Below are 20697 nucleotides of genomic sequence, written 5' to 3' on the forward strand. Positions count from 1 at the left end.
GGCCGATAATTGCACCCAGGGTCGAACGTCTTCTACTTAATAAGTTGTTAAACTTATAGAGCAACCTTTTGAGAGCCAACATCCCAAGGATTTCACTTTACTGTAGCTAATATCCTCAGGGGCATAAGTCCAGGGCCTCCAGGCTGCTAGGTTATATAAATGTCTTGCGGGTCTTTTCAGAGGGCATTTTCTAGAGAGTCTTCAGGAATAATCATCTAAACATCTTCCTGTGTCCGAGCAACCGAGTCGCTTGCTTCGAGTCCCGCCTTTTCATCCACAGTCAAGTCACTCTCGGCATTGCGAATCCTCACAAAACCAAGAATGATGAGCAGTCCCACGACAGAAAGTCCGACCTGAAACCAAAACACAGATTTGTAGCTCTTCCACTGGCCCAGGTGCTTGGTCTGAGATTCGATGATATCTGCAAATCCCAAAACCACGGCAATTCCCATATGCAGCGTGCAATAAATCAACGCACCCGCCAGTCCTTGTCTAGCTTGGGGCAAGCTTGTCGTCACAAACACATTTGCCAGGCTGAAGCAGATGTCCACGGCAATGGTGGCGCAGATCATTGCTGGGAAAATGAACGCCCAGTAGTTTCCGCCGAGTGGAACGAGGGCGAATAGTAGAGCACATCCAACATAGCCACAGCAAGAGATGATCATGAGAAGTGTTCCGGAGAGCTTGTGGAGGACGAGCCCGCCGGTAATTGAAAGGAACAGTCCCCCGACTGCCATTGGAGCCGTCCACGCGACGATTTGAAGAGGGCTTGCTCCCATGAAAGCAGACATGCTAAAAGAATGTAAGCGAATGTAGGAAACACGCCGAGTGCTGGGCTCTTACTAGAGAACTCCAAAGATCAAAAAGATTCCCATACTTCCGTAAAGGCAAAGCAGTGCCAGAAGCATAGGCGTCATGCTTTTGACTTGAAAAATATCACCCGGCAGCAGAGGGTTTGACACAACCCATCCCTCAAAGTAAGCCATTAGACAAAGTAGGACCACTCCAATCGCAAACAAAATCGGAATGTAGGGAGTCTTCCAGCCCTGCGGAGCATGCGAGCCATACGCAAGAGCAAAGACAACAAGTGTTGCTCCTGATACTGAAAGCGCGAGTCCCACCCAATCCATGCGGACGCCAGCGCTCTTCTTCTCCTGATAATCGTTTCGAACGCAGAATAGTGAGAAGGCCACCATGACTGCTGATAGAATTGCACCGATGAAGAAAAACCACCTCCAGCTCAAGAACTGTCCACAGAGACCCGAGATGAAAAAGCCAAGGAAAAAACCTAGCACGGCACATGCTCCGTAGATGCTGAAAACGAGGTTCTTGCGTGGCCCCGGTCGATATGTGCTTCCTAGAATCATCAATCCAGAGGGAAGCAGCGCTCCTAGGGCCAGACCCTGCAAAGCCCGACAGATGATCAACATAAGCGCTGACTGAGATACGCCGCAGAGGATCGAAGTGACAGTCAGCAATATGGCCCCGCCATTGTAGACTACGTAGCCACCGTACATGTCTGTAAGGCGGCCGAAAATCAGCAGTGTAGATGTCACGGCCAACGAGAGAGCGGTTGCAGGCCAAATTGTTGACGAAGCCGGTATTTCCAACTCTTTGATGAGTGTAGGAAGCAAGACACTTGATCCGGTCACGTAGAACTCCTACAAATGGCGTGCTTGTTAGCTCATGATTCTGCCCAGGATTCGGAATTGAATGGTCCTACTGCTAAGATCTGCGATAGGGCAACAGCAAAGCAAAAACCCAGCTCCGACCATTGTCCAGGCAGAGACTCCGGTCGAGCCCTTCCCAGTCGGTCGAGATGGGGATCAGACTTGACGATGTCTGATGATCCTTTCACAGTCGACATGCTCCCGGGATACTTCAAGCGGCCGCAACTTGAGATCAAGTTGTCACAGTCATGAAAGATCGGCTGAGGGGCGTTCCATGGCGGGCAGCAAATGACACATTTATACAATGCCTCCGGAAGAGGCACGAGTCGTCACGGCACCAGGAACCTGTGAGACCTGATCCTGCGACATCAGCCGGGGTCATTATCAATGCAAGCTCTGGTCAGTGTGGAGCTGCAAAATGCCACACGTTTTTCCGACTGTAGAGCCCCAAATTGGTTGACTGACCAGTCGGAATGACGCTATCTAGAAGCTCGTGCCCGTTCTAAAGTCTTCGCCAAGACTTTTCGAGCGTGGGCTTCCTAATCGGGCAGCTGGCGGGAGGGGGCCTCGATTAGGAAGTTGGAGGGAGTGGGTCCACGACAACGGGAGGATCCAGAGATCTTCGACTGGGGCGGGCAATGCTTGAGCATCAAGCACTACTGTTACAGACGACCAGAGCACCTTTGACCAAGGCCGAAAATGCCGAAGAATAACGGCAAATGTTTTTGATCTTGTAGATTTGTATCGTTCACTCGATTCGCGCTACCACATGATGAACATTACTGATCGCACCACGGATGCCGAAGGTTGCGATCAAGTCTTCAAAATGTGCATGTATGCCTGTCAAGCCCTGGATTACCATGATCTGTTCCAGCCGGAACCATGTTCTCGAGAGAATCGGGTCCACCAGCTTGACATGCACACCTAGGTCCAAACAGATCCAAAGTACCTACCAATGGTGATGTCTACGTCTTCCCTCTTATACGGGGGTGTCCTTATACGGTAGGGGGTGCCAAGGTGAGAAGCAGAAAAGCTCGAATTCAGCTGGAACACCTCGGGTTCTGCGGGCTGCGGGCTGCGGGCTGCGGTCATCTTTCACGACTCGCCAAAGACGCAGAGCTGACCACAGAGTCGAGACTCGGTGTACCTCGACTAGTATCTTGACAAGAACGCCACAACCTCTGAAGTGATCCGCAAATTAGTGAAGAAATTCAGAGGGGGGGGGGGGGGGGGGCATGTTCTCTCTTCGCCACGAGCCTTGCAACCCTACCTTCCTGAAATTGTTGAGGCCGCTCTTGAACAATCCAGTGCCCGCAATCTATATTCACTATCTCCGAGCGACGGAACAGTTTCGGTATTTCAGGCAGAGAGTCCTCGGGAATGAAGCTACTCCGGAGAGCGCGGAGAAAGAGAGAAGGTCCCTGATACTTTGCACTCCCTGGGCAGTATGGAAAATCCCCAAGGGGATCAATGGCCTCTTGCAAGATGTCCAAGGGCACCCGCGACTTGAGCAAGTGGGAAGTCTGGTCCTGAACGAAGTTGCTCAATAGCCACAGACGGACCGGTGTTTCCTGTCATAGTCAGTCAGCTCGCAACGTCACGCGCGTGCTCGCACGCTGTTCACAAATCTCGCACCAAATCATATTGCCGAAGAATCTCGTCTGCTTCTGCGTGAGTCCGGGCATTTTCCTGCTCAACTCGGACCATGCTCTGGAGATACTTCGAGAACTCAGTTCCCACGGGCAGCTTGATGGGCGCATTATCAACTGCCACGACGTGGGCGATCAGGCTCGGTGATTGAAGGGCAAGTGTCAAGGCCGTTTTTGCGCCCCTGTTGCTGGATTAGTACCTTGGTTCGGGTGCGTTGGACATGAGACCGCCAAGTATCATGTCTAAGGAGAGCCTACATTGAATGGCCAATCAGCGTGGCTTGCCCCAGCTTATGTTGATGTATGAACGATTCAACATCATGTGCCATGTTCGCGTAGGTGTGTTGCGGATGATGACCCGAATTACCATGATTCCGTAGATCCTACATCAGATCAGTATTTGACTCGTGCTTGTCGCTCAGCTTGTTCTGGTGCTATATTGGGGAACCGGTACCAGTGCGTAGACATTACGCGACAAATTTTGTGCGAGATTCCTGATCGAGGTCATCACGATTTAGCCACCGAGCTCTCCATGTCGGCATTCTTCGCGGGGCATCCAGACTTGCTCATCCTGCGATTCTCTCGCTTGGATCCCAGAAATCCATGTAGAAACAGAATTGGGGGCGCTCTGTCGGTGAGACTTGTCGAAGCATTGTGGCTGCTGGCTTTGTGTAGTTCGTAGGCTAATCGCACACAGGTGCGTGTAGGATGTATCATGATACGGGCTGCACTTCAAATTGTGCACTGTCAAGCCAGTAAACACCTTGAAACTAGCCTAAGTATGGCGATGTTGTTCGACACGATTATCACTGGAGAACAGCCGGTCGGAGGAAACGCGACCGAGTCCTGGTCTGATCCGGCTCGTCTTGGGGCTCGGACGTCAGATGCCGATCGATTCGTCGCGCCCACGCCGAGTGGAGTTTCTGTTGACAACCGCATTTCTTACTGCAGCTCGTCCAAGAGAGCAACAGGGTTCTCGACGTCATTTTCCGTTGAAGAGCCTGGGATGACATGTCCGATTTCGCGAATCAGTCTCTTTCGTAGATTGAAATGAAGGTGCGGAAATCGCACATGCTCCAAAGTGCTGCTCTCTAGAAGGGGCATTGCTGCCGAGCGTTGTCTGGTGGGGAATCTTTGAAGAAATGACCCGGGTCGTTTCCGAGCAACTCATCGCGATGAAACGACAAGTGGCTTCCCCAAGCCAGAGACATATCTACGAGACTACGAGAGATTCACGAACGAGCCACCTTGGTTGTGTACGGGAGAGGAGAATTCATCCCACGCGGCAAGTACACGTTGATGTCAAACGCGGGGGTGGATTCTCGGCCAAAGTAGCGTCGCAGCACCCTCAGCGCCATCCCCCGCAATCGAGGGTCACTGAAGGTCGATCGATGTAACCACTCCGCCCCTCGTGTCTATACGATTCGCGGGTCTATCGGAGACCATCAAACCTTGGGCAAGTCTACCCCGAGCTTCAACGAAAATGACTGCGGTCATGATGTCCCCAACGAACAGAGACTTAAGGCCACCGTGCCCCGATCACTATGTGCAAGCTTACCTGTCAAAGAGCGTGATACCTTGACAGCCACACACCATGCATCTGTCTAGAATTCCTCAACTTCTGGCTCTTTTCCTGTCTTTAGCCTCCTCGACTCAAGCTGAGAGAGGGCATGATCTGGCCCAGGAGGCGGGTCATCATGTCATATTCTCTTATCCGGGCATCAGTCCTCCAGCTCACCTGTTTGACTTGATAAAACAGGGAAAGGTGGGCGGCATCATTCTATTCGGAGAGAACGTTGCTAGTAATGTCAGCACAATTATCAACCAGCTGCAGGATGCTTACAAGCAAAGTCAAGCATACGTGGGTAGCCCACTGCTCATCATGACCGATCAAGAAGGAGGCATTGTGCGTCGATTACCCGGTGGTCCCGTCTCCAGTGCCAAACAAGTTGGCGAGTCCGGCGATCCAGGCGCGGCAGCCATACAAGCTGGCAAAGACGCCGCTCACACACTTGCAGAGTTTCAAGTGAACACCAATCTGGCACCTGTGCTAGGTATCTATCGCGAAGCAGGCGACTTTCTAGATCAATACGGTCGATCCTACGGCAATAACTCTGAGCTGGTAGCCACATGCGGCTCGGCCTTCATCACTGCTCAGCAAGTGGCGGGAGTCATTGCTACTGCCAAACACTTTCCCGGTCTCGGAGCAGCCGGCAACTTGAACACGGATGAAGGACCTGTCACGATTGATCTCCCCTTGAGAGAGCTTCGGGCCGTTGACGAAGCTCCTTATACAAATGCCATCGCAGCGGGCGTCGACATGGTGATGACTTCGTGGGCAGTGTATCCAGCGCTAGACGCCACATATCCCTCTGGGCTCAGCAATGCATGGGTTGAGGGAGAACTTCGAGGACGACTCGGCTTTCGCGGTGTCACTATCACCGATGCGCTCGAAGCGGGAGCTTTAGAATCTTTTGGCGATGCCGGTAATCGCGGTCTCTTGGCGAGCCAAGCGGGTATGGACGTCATTCTTGCGTCTGCTCGCGACGTGGCACAAGGGGAAGCTGTTGTCAACGCACTGGTTTCTGCCTTGGACAATGGCTCCTTGCCGAGAGGCAAATTCACAAAGGCCACAGATCGAATTCTAGCCCTTCGCCGGAAGATCACTGTCTAGGGGTGGATGTTGATTGTGGATGGAACAGAGATTTGTATACAGCTCGCTGGTGGAATCCTTTTCGGCTTCTGTGCACGAAAGGCTTGTCTTGATTGAAAGCTGAGGGACTTGACCCGTCATTCGCCCTGCCTGGCGGTCTTGTGGATCATTGACATGCAACTTTTGAACCTTTCAACCTACAGGTTGGATACCACAACTTGTGTACATCTCTGTCATACACAGACCTCAGCTCCCGAGCCACCCTGTAACCACCCAAATTGTCTATACTCTACAGTAGTCATTTCAGCTACTCATCTCTTCGGCTGCCTGTTTTGCCCATGCTGCTGGTCCTAGGAACGGACATGAATGGATGAAAAGCTAGTAATGGCGGATCTTACTTGAGAATAGGGCCTAGCATCTTCCACTGCAGGTGGATCTCGGATCTGATCTAACTTCTTGACGAGCTAACCGTGTCCCTCATACGCCGATTTTTCACTGAGACTAGCTTCGCCTGCTTCATAAGCTCATGCCTCCGCGAAGTCTCGTTATTCTAGCCTTGACGCTCCATTACTGATATAGCAAGCCTATATGCGCTTGTTCACTGTTTCAAGGTGATATCATGTCTGCAGGTGGCGACAGGTAGAGCACTCCAACCTGGGTTGGTCGGTAGATGACTTTGACTTGTCTTGCTTCCGATGCTCTGGAAAATACCTATGTCAGGGATTTCCGCTGATTCTCCGAACCCTTTTCAACCTTCGTTTTTAGCCAAGGCATCTTCAAGGTTCTGCAGTTCTGCCAAGAAGCTTCCAGTCCAACGCCTGTAGCCAAGCACCGTCCGATTTGCTCACGACCTAACTGAGGTGGTCGCAATCTGCTGATCGACCTTTAAATACATCTTCATCACTTCATGATGAAGATGATTAGACATACAACATGGCAGCCTGTAGGCTTCACCAAACGCCTATCCCCTTGGGCCAATTCCGGATCTCTGTCGTGATACCAAGTCGCAGGGAAGCGCTCCACAGCAGCTTCACGATATCCCACAAAATCACCGACGAGAGCAGATCGTTTGCGAATGGCCAGAGCCTCGGTCCCATGTTGCACGCCTGTCGGCCAAGGTGGGCCCTGATGGTACAGCTAGAAGAGTATGAAGTACAGGACGGACGCGAATAGTATCCTGAAGCTGATTCAACCGAAATAGAGTCCCGTCGACGCCACCCTAATGGAGGATGCTCGGCTACCTCTCGGGTCGGCGGTGGGTATGAACACCTGCAGGGCGCATGCTGCACGTATCATAGCTTATTTCGAATAGCAGTCAGGACATCAAAAGAAAATTCAATCGCTGCCTGACTGGACTCGCTCATATACTAACGACCGGCTAGGCCCGTTTGAGATGAGGCTGAGGTTCATTACCGGCTCGCGGTCACACTATTCCTCGTCCACGGCTTCCGAGCTCCGCTCAGTTGGAGCTTGCCTTGGAATCCGCCCGCTTTCCTCCACTTGCCATCCTCCACTCGCACGATTTCTGTGTCGCCATGCGATTCCCGTCCTTTTAACCCTGCGTGCCGCCAGAATATAACAGATTGATTCTCTTCACTGCCATTCATTTGACGACCTCGGTCCAGAGCCGCTTATCGCCTACGTCGCCTTGATCCCGATCAGCCTGAGTTGTGCCGTTTCAGAGCCCAGGCGCCACTGAGCGCATCACAACCTTATCGCCGCTATGGGCCTCTCGAAGACTAACAGGATCATCATCCTGCTGGTCATCGATACTCTTTTTTTCCTGCTTGAATTAGTCACCGGTAGGATACGATTGCCCCCGATTTGATGATCTCTCTCTCTGACCAGGAATTTCTATCTAGGCTATGCCGTCCACTCCCTTGCCCTCGTCGCGGATTCTTTCCACATGGTACGCTCCCACCCGCCCACTTCGGCGCAAGATTGCTGAGCGAGCATATGACTGATTGATCGCTAGCTGAATGATGTCCTGTCCCTCTGCGTCGGTCTCTGGGCAGTCAAAGTTGCGAATCGCGAAACGAACTCTGAGGTCTATACATTTGGTGTAAGTGGTGAGCCCTTGTCCTGCAGCATCGCGCGTGTCTGGGACTGACGGTATATTGTTCGGTATAGTGGCAACGCGCCGAAACCCTCGGCGCACTCGTGAACGGAGTCTTCCTTGTCGCCCTGTGTATGTCAATTTTCCTTGAGGCCATTCAGCGATTGGTCGAACCTCAGGAGGTTCAGAATCCCAAGTTTGTCTGCATTGTTGGCTGCCTTGGACTGGCTTCGAACATCATCGGATTGGCACTTTTCCACGACCACTCGCACGGTGGTCATGGCCACAGCCACGGCCACGACCACGGAACAGGTGTTGAGGGACATGATGAGGAAGACGTTGAACAGGGAAACGCTCACGTTCACGAGCAAGGGCATGATCACGATCCCACCCCTCTTCTGGGTGATGGACAGACCGGCAAAGGAGCATCGGGCCGAGGATCGCAGGGAAATGGATCGAATGGGCTGGCCCATTCGGCGACGGAGCCGATGTCTCCGTCTCGTAAGCGATGGACCCCCGACTCCCAGAGCCGGGGCTCTCGGCGATACAGCGGTTCACTGGCAAACGTCGAAGACATCTATGTCCACCCTGCCACCCTGCGCCAAGATATCATTGCTGCTAGTCGGGGCACATTCGATGAGTCACCGTCATCTGACTCTGATAGTCGAGACGGGGAAACCATTACCGAACGGTCTGGCTTGCTGCGCCACCGAGATCGGACAAGCAACTACACTGACGAAAATGGAGTCGCGATCTCTGTTCCAGAGCAGATTGGCGAGGAGGATGTCCACAAGAGCCACAACCACGCCCAGCCCAAATCCAACGATCAGAAAGGCGGTCATGGCCATGGCCACGGCCATGACTTGAACATGCGGGGTGTTTTCCTGCACGTCCTGGGCGACGCACTGGGCAACATTGGTGTCATCGCTTCTGCCTTGTTCATTTGGTTAACGGACTACGACTGGCGATACTATGTCGACCCTGGTATCTCCCTTGTTATCGCCGTGATCATTCTCGCATCGGCCATTCCACTCTGCAAGGCCGCTTCGCGTATCCTTCTTCAGGCGGCGCCTCAGGGTATGAGTGTGGATCACATCAAAGAAGATATTGAGCGACTACCTGGTGTCATGGGTACTCACCATCTGCATGTGTGGCAGCTCAACGACACCAAGCTCGTTGCTTCGATCCATATCCAGGTTGACACTGAAATTAAAGACGAGGGATCGAAACGCTACATGCGCCTTGCCCGTCAGGTTCGCCGTTGTCTGCACGCCTACGGTATTCACTCTTCTACTATTCAGCCCGAGTTTGCTCCAGGTGATGACCATGCACATGGAGAACCCTCCTCGTCCGGCGCCGCGAATGAAGTGGCGAATCTCTCGAGCCGAGGATCCAGCATCCGGGACAGCGATTCCAACGCATGCCTGCTGGAGTGTGATGATAACTGTGCAAGCACCGGCCAATGCTGCCCTCAAAAGTCGACTTGATCGTTGGAAACCATATTCTCCAACCGCTCCGTGGTTTAAAAGAACACTGCCACTTGACACCCTACCCCTCCGTGTCTTCTTGCCCTTATTCTTCTTATTGTCATAATTTTTCTTATTATTATACCACTCTATCCATTCGTTCATTACTCTCGCTTTGAGCGGCTCACCTCGGACCATGCTGAGATGATCGATGTCTGGCAAAACTCACAGCGGCGCTCTATTATTTTCAAGTCACTTTGACGTTTTTCATCCACTGGCGACCTGCCTATGAAGATACTTCATGTTTTTTATTTCGGTTCAAAAGAAATTCCACTTGCGCTAAACGCAGTCAGCTTGTATTTGCCAACTTCCTTCCAGTCCTCAAATCACGCACAGGCCTATCTGGGTTTACATATTTCCGAGGTGAACAACATCTGCGCGACATCTCTTTCAACAGCAGTATCCTTAAGTAAAAATGCTCAGCTTTTTTCAGTGATATGTGTAGGTACATGTGCACCGGTGGAGTTAGCAGACCTTGGCACCACTTATGTACCGAGACTTGATCTTCACTGTATCTCTCCATATTCCGTACCTGTACGGTACTTCCAAGAGGAATATCCGGAGAAAACGTTCCCAAATACCCAATCTCCTACTAGCACGGCTCTATTTTTCTATGTACTCGTTAGCGCTAGATACCTCATTGCACAATCTCCTACGTCAGGTTTATTTTAGGTGTTCGCAACAAGGCGTCCCCTCTGCTGCCAATAGACACATTTCGAGAAATCCATAGGCGTCCGAAACGGCATCGCCTTCTAAGGTTGCGCGATCCCGCGATTCAGCGGCATTGCCCTCGTGCTCTGGTATAGGTGTCAGCTTCCATGGCCCTGACAATAGTTATATAGCAGAGACTGGCCACGATAAGCACAATGATGATTAGCAATTGAAAGATTGGAAGAGGCGATGAGCTTCTAGTAGAACACCGAGGAGTAGACAACCCTCATCATCGAGTATTCCATATCTAAATGATACTGGTCGGAGAATATCCGGGACGAGCTCCAACCAACCAGGCTTGAACTGGCAAAAAAGCGCCGAATTGCAAAATCCCTCACATTCTGGGTACCATCCCGATAGATTCCAGTCAACCAAGGTTTTAAAGTCGCTGCTGCCGTCTTCACGGAGTCCATTGCGCTCAATCTTTGTGTTCTTTGGCTGAAGATATCTCTTTTAGAAAATGAACGGAAAAAGGCGACTGCATTTGGCCATGTTCTGTCAAGATACCATGACTAATTAGGTTTGTTTTTAACCCTCAAACGGTCCTTAAATCGTCGGATCGTCGTCTGAAGAGAGTACCCCAATGGAATGGATAAGGCTGGCGTTCCAGGTTTCCAGAGTACCTTGGAGCTGGTATTTGTTGTAGTTTACCAAGCGCGCGTTTATTCATACCCGTCTGCTGATTTTTTTCTTCTGTACTAGCGTGAGCGATGGTAGTTATGTTTGAAGGTCATTTCCTGCGATCTATAGCTAGTCTATAACGATATAGGTATCTCTTTTGCGATTTTGAATCGAAAAAGTTAGGAACTTTTGGCACTGGCACGTTACTGTTTCCTGCGACGAATTTCATGGTTTCTCCTCTAAGGAGTGGAATCAATAGGATGGAATAGCCGAACTTGACTGCGAAGCATTCGCGGACCCGGACGACTTTGATAGCGGTTGTCCGAAAACTCAACACATGCTCTGAGGCTTCGATCTCCGCCAGTCGGTAGGTCAGGGCTTTTGGGCGCAATGATGACCATGCTACTGAATCTCGATACGGGTAGAATGAGGCAACTCAGTGTAAAAGTGCAGTGACGAGGGGGCTACTGAAAGACTTATTATGAAGGCGGTGTGAGTTGGCGAATTGTTTGAAAGACCGTAAATCATAAGACGCCAGGCCATCGATCTATCACGTGAACTTAGTGATGTAAGTCCTGCGACACGACATGACCGGATGATTCAATTCGTCTAGATGGATGGTGGTGCCCTTCAGTAGTGCCCGGCTCTCAGCCCCAGTGATAACCATAAATGAAATGAGGATCTGTCCCGCAAAGATGACGGTTTTACATATTCCAAAAATGAAAATACACAGTTTTTCTACTTATCAAAGTATGCGAACCAGTGTACAGAATAAACCTGCCAAACCTGTGCTCGTCGATGTTCCCGAGTCTAGTCTTCCCGCTACTTAAGGAGATTTTCCACCGGTACGGGAGGTTGTCTCCGAGCAACTTCTCGTTTTTGTTCCTCTTTCTGAATCCAAGAGAAACAGTGCAACAAGGATCTTTGTCTTAGCGCTTTCTAATAAGTGAGAAACGAGCCTTAATCTTGTAGGAGCGCGTCGAGTTGAACTTGCCCCGCTGTTCACCCTCAACCACTTGTGTAAGCGCATGTCGGGCAGGACGAGTGAGTATTAGGCGTCACTGGATAGAAATCCTCCCCGTATGTCGAATTGAGAGAAACCGCGCCTACCACATCCCCCGACTCCAACCGAATCCACGTATCGACCTCACCATCCTTCAGCTTCGATTGCGTCACCTGCACCTGTCGAGAACCCCGAATCCAGGTCCCGTACCCCCCGTAGCCCGTATGCTGAACCAAAGCACAGATTGATCCCCTTCTCATTCACCGGCCTGATCCCTGAGATCGCCTTATCCCACTTATAGCACCATGTGTCACCATGGTCATGGCCCGAGAACACCCCAATGACACCATGCGTCTGAGCCAAGGCTTTCATCAAGAGCTCGTCTTGTCCAGCATACGAGCACGAGCCCCCGTACTCACCACTTGCGCACCAATTCTGGCCCTGCTGGGCGAGAGGATAATCATCGTTGATCCCGGGCTCTTTGTGTGAATCGACTTCGTGCTGTGTTTGAACGGCCAGCGCCGCGTTGATGGGAATGTGCACGAAGACCAGAGACGGGATATGTTTGCCGTGTTTCTGGACCAAGTCTGCATTGGTGGCTTGGAACCATTCGACGACGCTGACGTCCACCCAGTTCGGTTGCGGTATCTCGTTTCCAGAGGCATCACGCTTCTGGTAGTAGACACCTCCGCGGCTGTCGAAGAACCAAAGCAATAACTCGGGCATGTCGTTTCGTTCTCTATGGTGAGCGCCAGATCCATACACGGGCAGGTAGTAATTTGTCACGCCGGCCTGGTGATCCGATACCATTGCTTCGGTGCGAGAATTGGCGAACCGCTTCTCTCGAGCGAGCAGATCCGAGCGCGACAAGTTGAATGAGCTATTGTGATTTCCATATGTCGATGCCCAGGCAAGGCCGCGGTCGACCAACGGCCCAGCCATCTGGTCGAGGTACACGGTGCTATTCTCGAGAAAGGCGTTCTCGCCAGTGATGAGGTCACCGTTGAGAACGACGAGGTTTGGTGATTCTTTGTCGAGTACACGGTTGATCACCGTCACCGTGTTGACGTCTTGTTCGGGGCCCCAGGAGTCCCATGCGTCTAATCATAAACACTGATCAGATGGATTGCACGATGCGCGAGTGGAATCAAAAAAAAAAGGAAATTGCGCACTCACTTTCTCCAAAATGAAGATCTTCAAGAATTGAAATATGAAAGATACCATCTTCGGAGAACCGGAGGGACTCAACAGGCTTGTCAATGGGTGACTGAGTGGATTGTGCAATGAGGAGCGAAGTCAGACCGAGACAACTCCACATATTACTGAGCCGCTGTCTGGAAGCGTCAAGTAAGAGTGTATGCCTCATTTTGAGGCCGAGAATTAAATACAGCTTCTATAGGTGGATATGGTGACACGGAGAGAGTCCCATTGAAAAGGAAGCAAGGAGTCATTTCTTTATGCGGCCTATAATTTTGCTTGGCTTTAAAGCCACCCTTAATAACCATGCTTACAACCACGACGAGATCAACGACCTTGGAATAACGGTTGATGCTGAAGAGAACTGACACGTGAAAATCACAGTTTCCACGTGGGTGCCAGGCTCGACTCTAATGGGACAGATCCTGCAGGGATTCGAGACCCAGGCGGGGTATTGCAACTTGTATCTGCGCAGAAGTAAAGACCCGGAATGTGGTCACACAGTAAGATGGCGCATCTTAGTCGGAGGTGGCGTGAAAGGTTAGCTCCCGATTAGGCAATTTTTAAATGAGACTGCCGATGAACGTCGCTTGATCCCGGCGGATAAAATTGAGGCGCCAATTCCTGCCACAGCGAATGCATATTGACCGATTTAGAGCATCCACAATAACGAACTGTGTATGGGATCAAATCTGTCAGCGTTACTTCAAAGCTAGGCCGAAACCAGTGCGCCGACTACATTAACAACCACCCACGTACAGAACTGCCGCCAAATCTTCAGCCCATGGGCATGATGGAAACGAATGTAAATGATGATCTCCCCCAATACTACATTGATTCGAAGATCACTAGAGTTGAAAATAATGTTAACCTGGCCCAAGTATCTAATTTTCTTCTCCTTCACCCGCAGAGCGACTTGATGTCCTTTGGCACAAAGGGCCTGAGGATAGCAACCAAATCAGTTAGTTTAATCCAGTCAAGCGAGCCGTGAATGGTCTGCACAGGCTGTCCGCTGTAAAGGACACGGGCGTAGAAGCTCTTTGAGCTGTGTTCCTTCGTCTCCCTGTGATACGTTAGCAAGCGAGATCAAGACATGTGACGATTATCTGAGTGCAGACTAACCAAACTTCAAAAGCGATATTTGATGCCATGGCGGGCCAACGGAGGACATTGATCCCCAGAGCTCCCAGCACCGGGCCAATATCACCATCGTGCACAAAGACATGGCTGTAGTCCAAAGATGATTTCCCGTTGAGCACATTCTCAAGGTGTGAGATGATCTCGCCAATGAACAGACCCTCCACCACTTGAATGTACTCGGCCACATAAGGGTTTGCACGCCAGTAATAGTTCCACTCCCAGTCGCCCGCACGGAAGACTTCGGCCGCCATGTCCATCGTCACGCAAGCCGAGGAATTGGAGACACTGCACGGGAGCTCGTAGCCGTTGCAAAGGCGTGCCTGGAAGTTGTCCGAGAAATGGTCAAAAGTGCTCTGCCACGAGCTCGATGTGACGCCCAGCATGGCGCCTAGCTTAGCGCGCAAATCGCTGGTCACCAATAAGTGCTCTTGCCATTCGGCGGTGGACTTGATTTGATTGAGGGTAGCACCGATTGCGTTGCACGAGTACCCTTCGTTGACAGTGTCCACCGATGACACCATCTGGTGCAAAGGCAGCGCACCGTCGTAATCAGGCCAAACTCCCCGGAGAACGGCACCCGCCGATGCCTGAGTCAAGGACGACTCACTCGAGCGGAACCAGGCACGCTGGTTGGGCTTCTTGGGGATCAATTTTAGCTTCTTGCCGTAGACTTGCCAGAGGTCCTTGCCATGCTGGAAACCGTCCTGGACGCCCCCAATGGTGATTTGCGGATATTGACAAGTGCCATTCACACCGGGGGAGAATGGATTACTTGGATCCTCATATGTTTGGGCATACACAGGGATTGGCTGAATGCCACTGTTACTGTTCAGTCCTGCGTAGACATATGGCCGCACGTTGTCACATTCGTAGGCTTGGTTCTATGCGGACCTTAGCCAAAATCTCCATCATCCACTGACATTGCATCATCACTTTACCTCACCGCCAGGAAGGATATTGTACGGCGACCGACGCTGATGCCGTTGAAGATATTCCAGATAAACCAAATTGGCTTTCACGGAACCGTTCGCGACTGGTCCAGGCATCTTGTACTCCTGCGAGCGTGGGTGCGGCATGGAACAATAATCGTAAACGCCATACGGATCACCGCCTGTTGGACCATTGGTTGGTGCTTTGTAAATGCCGCCATATAGTGCATTAGATGAATTCGAGATGTATGAGGTCTGGTTGATACCTGGCGGGTAAAAGGTATCGAGGGGTGAGAGGGCAAGCACGGAGCTGGAGGCCCCGAGCATCAAGCCCGTAGTAAGACTGCGCATGGTGAGAACCTTCCTGCGATAAAAGTGTGGGATATGAGCTCAACCTGTACTGTACCGCCATCTTGTTTAAATACATGCGAGTTGATTTGAATCACTGCACCGACGTACGCAGCTTCCTCGAGCTCGGCAACACGGTCGCGCTAAAGATCTTGAAGCATGCCAAACTCCACCACATATGCAGCCAGTCGCGGAGTGTCCTCGAGCACACGTGGGGGATCAGCATCAAGTGGCGCGACGCGATCCCCAAGGATGACTATCCCGTGAAGAGCAGGCAGCGGTTCATTGTCTTATTCTACCGATTCGATCGTCATCGCACCGGTGGAAGAACTGTGGATGGAGGCTGAGCATTTTCAATATCGATGATAGAGAGTTCTCGTTCCCCGGGACTTTGCCGGCACCCGCGATCTGGGGCGACACTCTGAACCGGCAGATCAAACGGTGCTACGGTAGCACTGGCTCTCCTGTTGCGCCAATTTCTCACCCGAGCCCGATATCTGCAATTGTTGTTTGCAAGAGGGCCTTTCTCCTAGCGACTCAACATTCCACGACTGACTTGGTTGCTGGCTGCTCTTGCCACATCGTGGGCTCCTGCCGTGCTTTCATCATCGCTGGATCATTTCGCTTTGCAAAAGGTTCTGACCGATGCCTCGCCCATATTTGGAGACTACTCCCATACAACTACAAGCAAGGCCGAGTGGATGAAGAAATATCCCGACGACATCCTTCTAGTTCATATGAACATTCCAGGGACTCACGACAGTGCAACGTGGAATTACACTCAAGCCACTCAAGATGCCAACCGGGGAATCACCGAGCTCAACCCAGGTCGCACCTCCAGTCCCCGAGGCTCTGCGATGCCAACAGCTGCCTCTGATTGATATGCTGAACATGGGCATCCGTGTATTTGATTTGAGGTATGCGTTTGATCCCACAAACACCTCGATCATCTTTTACCATTCGCAAGGATTGCTTTCCGAGACCGCCTCACTGGATAACGTACTCTTTGGATTCTACCGCTGGCTGGACGATCATCCATCCGAGGCATTGTTCCTGTCGTTGCAATACGAGGGCTCAACTGCAAGATATGCATCCAACAATGCTGCCTTGCAAAACAAGCTGTTCTATACTCTCACGTCAGCGGCTGCTCGACACTATTTTGTATAGACGAAGAATCGCCTAGGCACACTGGGCCAGGCGCGGGGGAAAATCACCCTCCTTCGACGATTTGACTTCGACAGACTGCCCTCGTCTTACACCGATTCATTGCCAGGCCTTCACTTCTCTCCGAGCCAGTGGGAGGATAACGGTGTGAACTTATCGCTCATTTATAATTCAAAGGAGAACTTGACAGCGTACATTGAGGATTACTATCAGCCACTCACTCCATTTGGATCAAATGCGACCGAGAACATTCAATGGAAATATAATGCCACGACAACAAACCTCATCAAGGCCGCTGCACAGCATCGTGACAGTTTGTTCTGGAACTGGGCTTCTGGCACCAACACTCTTAACGCACCCCCAGACTGGCCTCGAACCATGGCTCTTGGCAACGGATCCTTGACGCCATTCGGCGGAGTCAACCAGCGGCTACTGGAGTTCTTCAAGCAGCAAAAATGCAAGCGACTGGGCATGGTGATGTTTGACTTTTTTGATCAGCCCTCAGTGTTGATTGACACATTTCTGCAAATATAGATCTACTGTCTTTGAAGTTCTTTTGGTCACATATGTATGATTGATGATTCCAATTGAGCGTCTCCGTCAGCCAACCTTGAAAGCCTTGTATCCCTTGACGGCGGTCGATAAGCGCGCCCAGAACGAAGGTAGTTGTGGTGCATACAATCAAGCACCCATTGGATCTTCACGAGTTGACAGTCTTAAATTTGAGAGATTCCTATCACTCGACCAGTGATACTTACACACCTACAGGGCGGATAGGGATTGTTGCCTACCGACTAGTCTAGAGGTTGTCAGAAGGTGCCTTGCTAGGAATTGTTACATCGTGTACTTGGTACTTAAGGTACTAAGGTACCGGTAGCCGCCGATGACCATCCTTCAAGTCCTCTCGTCTGGTTCAGCCTCGCCTCAGGGCAAAATCAGCGCAGTGGTCGGTCCGAATCATGGAAACCACGTGGCCTTCAGAATTAAGCCTCGTTTTCCAACGACGGAGCTGATGACTCATAAAACTTCGATTGGGTCACAGAAGCTGTGATATATTATTGTGCAAAGGCCACTTCTAAGCCACTGTCGACAAAAGCAAACCTACGAAGAGGGGCCAGCTAGGAGGGTAGGTGATTGACCATGAGTAAAAGCCGATGGAGAGAGGTAGCAATGGCGAGCTGGAGGCTCTTTTCAGTACGACTACAATCCAGTGGCCGGGTGCATGACTATCAAACAGCTGTATAAATCAGGCCGAGTCTCCGCCCTCAAACAAACAGGCTCCTGCTTCACCTCCGGTCCTTGCGATCCCCAACAGAGGAATCCGCGATCATGAATCAAATGCGTCTGACTCATGATGATTTGTTTGAAATAGGGGAAGCGCCGGGCAAAGGTTTAGGCGTTTTTGCAAGAGTCCCGATCTGCCGTGGCACTCGAGTCATCTCGGAACCACCGCTACTCAACCTTAGGGATGAGATCGAAAAGGGTACCCTGGATGCAAGAGGCATCGTGCTGGCGTTTGATTAGCTCGCTCGTTCACAGCAAGAAATGTATCTACAGCTACACGCATACGCATGTGGCGCCTTCAAACGCGCCGCTGGACATGAGATGGGACAGGCTTGGAAGGAGATATCGGGGCTTCATCGCAAAGTACTCTCCATCTTCGCGGCGAACTCCTTCAAGGATGTCTTCTGGCTCGGCTCTCGCATCAACCACTCCTGTCTTCCGAACGTTGCATTCTCATACAATCCAGCGATCAAGCATGGGACGTTCCACGCGATTCGCGATCTCGCGGCGGGCGAGGAGCTCACAGTTGAGTATATCAGTGGTACTAATCGTATAAAAAGTCAGCGCCAGGCACAGTTAAACAGGTGGGGATTCCTCTGCAACTGCCCGGCGTGCGAGCACACATCGTAGGGTCGACAGAGAGAGACGAAGCGGGCCACGTTGTTTGATCTAGATGACAAGCTCGCACAACCCACGATCTACAACGACTCGAAGTCCAACGAGGAGGCACGGGGTCTTTCGCTGAGAATGGCAGCGATGCAGAAATCCGAAGGTCTCGTGGGTCCCGAGTTGAGTGAAACGTGAGTGATTGACTGCAATCGTACCCATGGTCATTGCACTGACACACGTATCAGCTATCATAAAGTGGCCAGTTACAGTATGAGGATGATGGAACTTCAAATGGCTCTTTTGTGGGCCGAAAAGGTCGTGGAAGTTGACCGGTATTGCGTCGGGGAAGATCATCCAGACTTTGTGCAAACGCGCGAAATTGTGGAAAAGATACGACAGACCGCTCGAGAGTCTGTGCCTTTCGATAAGCTCGCGCTGAGATGGTTATTTCGGCCCACTGAGCCGACTGAGCCCGGTTTCCGGAACCCTGCCCTGTTGATAGCGGCATTTGCCTCCTTATGTCGTCTTCCTGGAGGCCCAGCAGTCACCTGATGGAGAAGAGGTTTCTTCCCCAGATTATCTTGCTGGGCTTTCTCTTTCTTCTTTACTTTCTCTTACTTTTTTAAGTGTTTAATTAGCATCTTGGCAGATTTCTGACGCAGTATTTTCTCTCTCTTTTCTTACTCGACGTAGGATTAAAGTGCTACCACATATCAAGCTGCAGTAAACAAGAACTTTGGGGTCTACCACCTGCATCTTTGGCCCACCGCGAGAGACAACATGTATAGGAGGATGTTTTTAATTTAACCCAGCAACAACCTAGCAGTGAAGGTGAGGTTTATCAAAGTATCTATTTGCATAAGGTGAACGGGATCTGTACAACTCCTTTTAGTGGCACTACATGTACAGCTGTGTAGGTATAAGTATGCTGCAGGTCAATTAATTCCCGGTTTTCTACCAGACTAGACAAGGTCTCAATTCCGTCTGGCTTTGCTTTGCTTAATTCCCAGCACACACCTTGCCGTCCCGGAAAACTAAACAAGGACTAGATTTCAGCATCATATTAATAACTGCCAGCATTCCTAAGAATGTTTATTTAAACGGTACCTGCCTAGCCAAGACGTGAAGACCTAGAAAGTCTTCTCCAAAGCCCCCTCTTCTCCATCCCCCCTGTAATATCCATATTCATATTTCAGCTTGTCTTACTTCTCTTCTCTCTGCGCTCACAAGCCTGATACAGTTAACGGGTCAAGTTCTCCTGAGTGCATCCTACCGGCCTGATAGTCGAACCCTCTGCATGTGGCCCGAAAGGCATCCTCGGGCAGCGATGATTATCCGAAGTGATACTGGAAATGGTCGACTGATACAATAGAGTGGGTGAGACGTGGAGAACCAGCCAGTCTATCAGAGTTGCAGAGTCCGTGATTTTAGCTGACCTCAGCTATACTCGGGAATATTCTCCTCCATCTTGAAATGAATGACCCAGTGCACCGTCTGGATAAAACAGAATCGATATCTATACGTGACCATCGTCTCACGCAGTCAAGGCTGATTTCTGAAAAAGCTTACCTAGGCTGCTCAGCGACGCCAAGCCATGACGCCAGCCTTGGCTCCGCTGGAGGAGCTCACTTCAGTTGCCGGATTCTCTGCCAGTCCGCGCTGATCGAAGTGGTCGATCGAAAGGGTGGATCCAAGATCAAAGACTGGAATTCCAGCCCAAGTCGAACGATAGCGAGCAGGGCTGGGATCCACAAAGGTGAGTCTGGACGCGAGAAACTTCGCGGTTGAAATCTCAGCAGTGCCGAATGTCCGCCGCGTGCCTGATTTCATGCTGCCTGGAACATCCAAGGAAGTCTCACCTTGGCTCCGGACACGTGATGAAGGACCCCACGTAGGAATCGCTCGACTGCCCTCGATTCAAATCCGAGGAAGGCAGGTGCGCGTCTGCTCCTGCTCGACCTCGAATTTGAGACATGCAGAGATGTGATGTGGCTCTACAGGATTCCATGTGGAGCAGCTCCCATGTGCGTGGCTGCAGTCCTTGTCCAGGGTCAACCGGATTTGACCTTTTCGGGTCTGTCATTCACGCATCATAATATAGTAAGCATACTACCTAGTTGGTCTCGACCGGAATACC

The 20697-nt window shown here is 51.1% G+C and overlaps 9 protein-coding genes across 9 annotated transcripts; 4 read left to right on the top strand and 5 right to left on the bottom strand.

Annotated features, from left to right (window-relative positions):
* Positions 1-311: 311 nt before the first annotated feature.
* On the bottom strand, positions 312-1867 carry N7539_008261 (putative MFS multidrug transporter; the record flags this gene model as incomplete). Its single annotated transcript, XM_056937861.1, has 3 exons — positions 312-792; positions 844-1661; positions 1724-1867. Coding segments are annotated over 3 exons (1443 nt in total), but the record flags the coding sequence as incomplete, so codon positions are not given.
* Positions 1868-2765: 898 nt separating this feature from the next.
* On the bottom strand, positions 2766-4036 carry N7539_008262 (putative alpha/beta hydrolase; the record flags this gene model as incomplete). The annotated part of the gene is made up of 5 exons (XM_056937862.1): positions 2766-2789; positions 2936-3241; positions 3306-3501; positions 3578-3702; positions 3842-4036. 5 exons carry the CDS (start codon positions 4034-4036, stop codon positions 2766-2768), a joined length of 846 nt encoding a protein of 281 aa, XP_056786954.1.
* Positions 4037-4913: 877 nt separating this feature from the next.
* N7539_008263 (putative glycosyl hydrolase) lies at positions 4914-5993 on the top strand (the record flags this gene model as incomplete). Its single annotated transcript, XM_056937863.1, has 1 exon — positions 4914-5993. The coding sequence occupies one exon, from the start codon at positions 4914-4916 to the stop codon at positions 5991-5993; it is 1080 nt and encodes a 359-aa protein (XP_056786955.1).
* A 1702-nt stretch (positions 5994-7695) lies between these two features.
* N7539_008264 (cation diffusion facilitator family transporter) lies at positions 7696-9515 on the top strand (the record flags this gene model as incomplete). Its single annotated transcript, XM_056937864.1, has 4 exons — positions 7696-7774; positions 7835-7881; positions 7948-8034; positions 8103-9515. The coding sequence occupies 4 exons, from the start codon at positions 7696-7698 to the stop codon at positions 9513-9515; spliced, it is 1626 nt and encodes a 541-aa protein (XP_056786956.1).
* A 2518-nt stretch (positions 9516-12033) lies between these two features.
* N7539_008265 (metallophosphoesterase family protein) lies at positions 12034-13207 on the bottom strand (the record flags this gene model as incomplete). Its single annotated transcript, XM_056937865.1, has 2 exons — positions 12034-12989; positions 13066-13207. The coding sequence occupies 2 exons, from the start codon at positions 13205-13207 to the stop codon at positions 12034-12036; spliced, it is 1098 nt and encodes a 365-aa protein (XP_056786957.1).
* A 779-nt stretch (positions 13208-13986) lies between these two features.
* N7539_008266 (uncharacterized protein) lies at positions 13987-15681 on the bottom strand (the record flags this gene model as incomplete). Its single annotated transcript, XM_056937866.1, has 4 exons — positions 13987-14149; positions 14209-15107; positions 15165-15544; positions 15615-15681. The coding sequence occupies 4 exons, from the start codon at positions 15679-15681 to the stop codon at positions 13987-13989; spliced, it is 1509 nt and encodes a 502-aa protein (XP_056786958.1).
* Positions 15682-16298: 617 nt separating this feature from the next.
* N7539_008267 (uncharacterized protein) lies at positions 16299-17201 on the top strand (the record flags this gene model as incomplete). Its single annotated transcript, XM_056937867.1, has 2 exons — positions 16299-16639; positions 16796-17201. The coding sequence occupies 2 exons, from the start codon at positions 16299-16301 to the stop codon at positions 17199-17201; spliced, it is 747 nt and encodes a 248-aa protein (XP_056786959.1).
* A 1011-nt stretch (positions 17202-18212) lies between these two features.
* Positions 18213-19112, top strand: N7539_008268 (TPR domain protein; the record flags this gene model as incomplete). The annotated part of the gene is made up of 3 exons (XM_056937868.1): positions 18213-18492; positions 18625-18751; positions 18806-19112. The coding sequence occupies 3 exons, from the start codon at positions 18213-18215 to the stop codon at positions 19110-19112; spliced, it is 714 nt and encodes a 237-aa protein (XP_056786960.1).
* Positions 19113-20138: 1026 nt separating this feature from the next.
* On the bottom strand, positions 20139-20390 carry N7539_008269 (uncharacterized protein; the record flags this gene model as incomplete). Its single annotated transcript, XM_056937869.1, has 1 exon — positions 20139-20390. One exon carries the CDS (start codon positions 20388-20390, stop codon positions 20139-20141), a length of 252 nt encoding a protein of 83 aa, XP_056786961.1.
* Positions 20391-20697: the final 307 nt, after the last annotated feature.

Source organism: Penicillium diatomitis (genome assembly GCF_028827545.1).
Source record: "Penicillium diatomitis strain IBT 30728 chromosome Unknown utg000012l_segment0_segment0, whole genome shotgun sequence".
Lineage (NCBI taxonomy): Eukaryota > Fungi > Ascomycota > Eurotiomycetes > Eurotiales > Aspergillaceae > Penicillium > Penicillium diatomitis.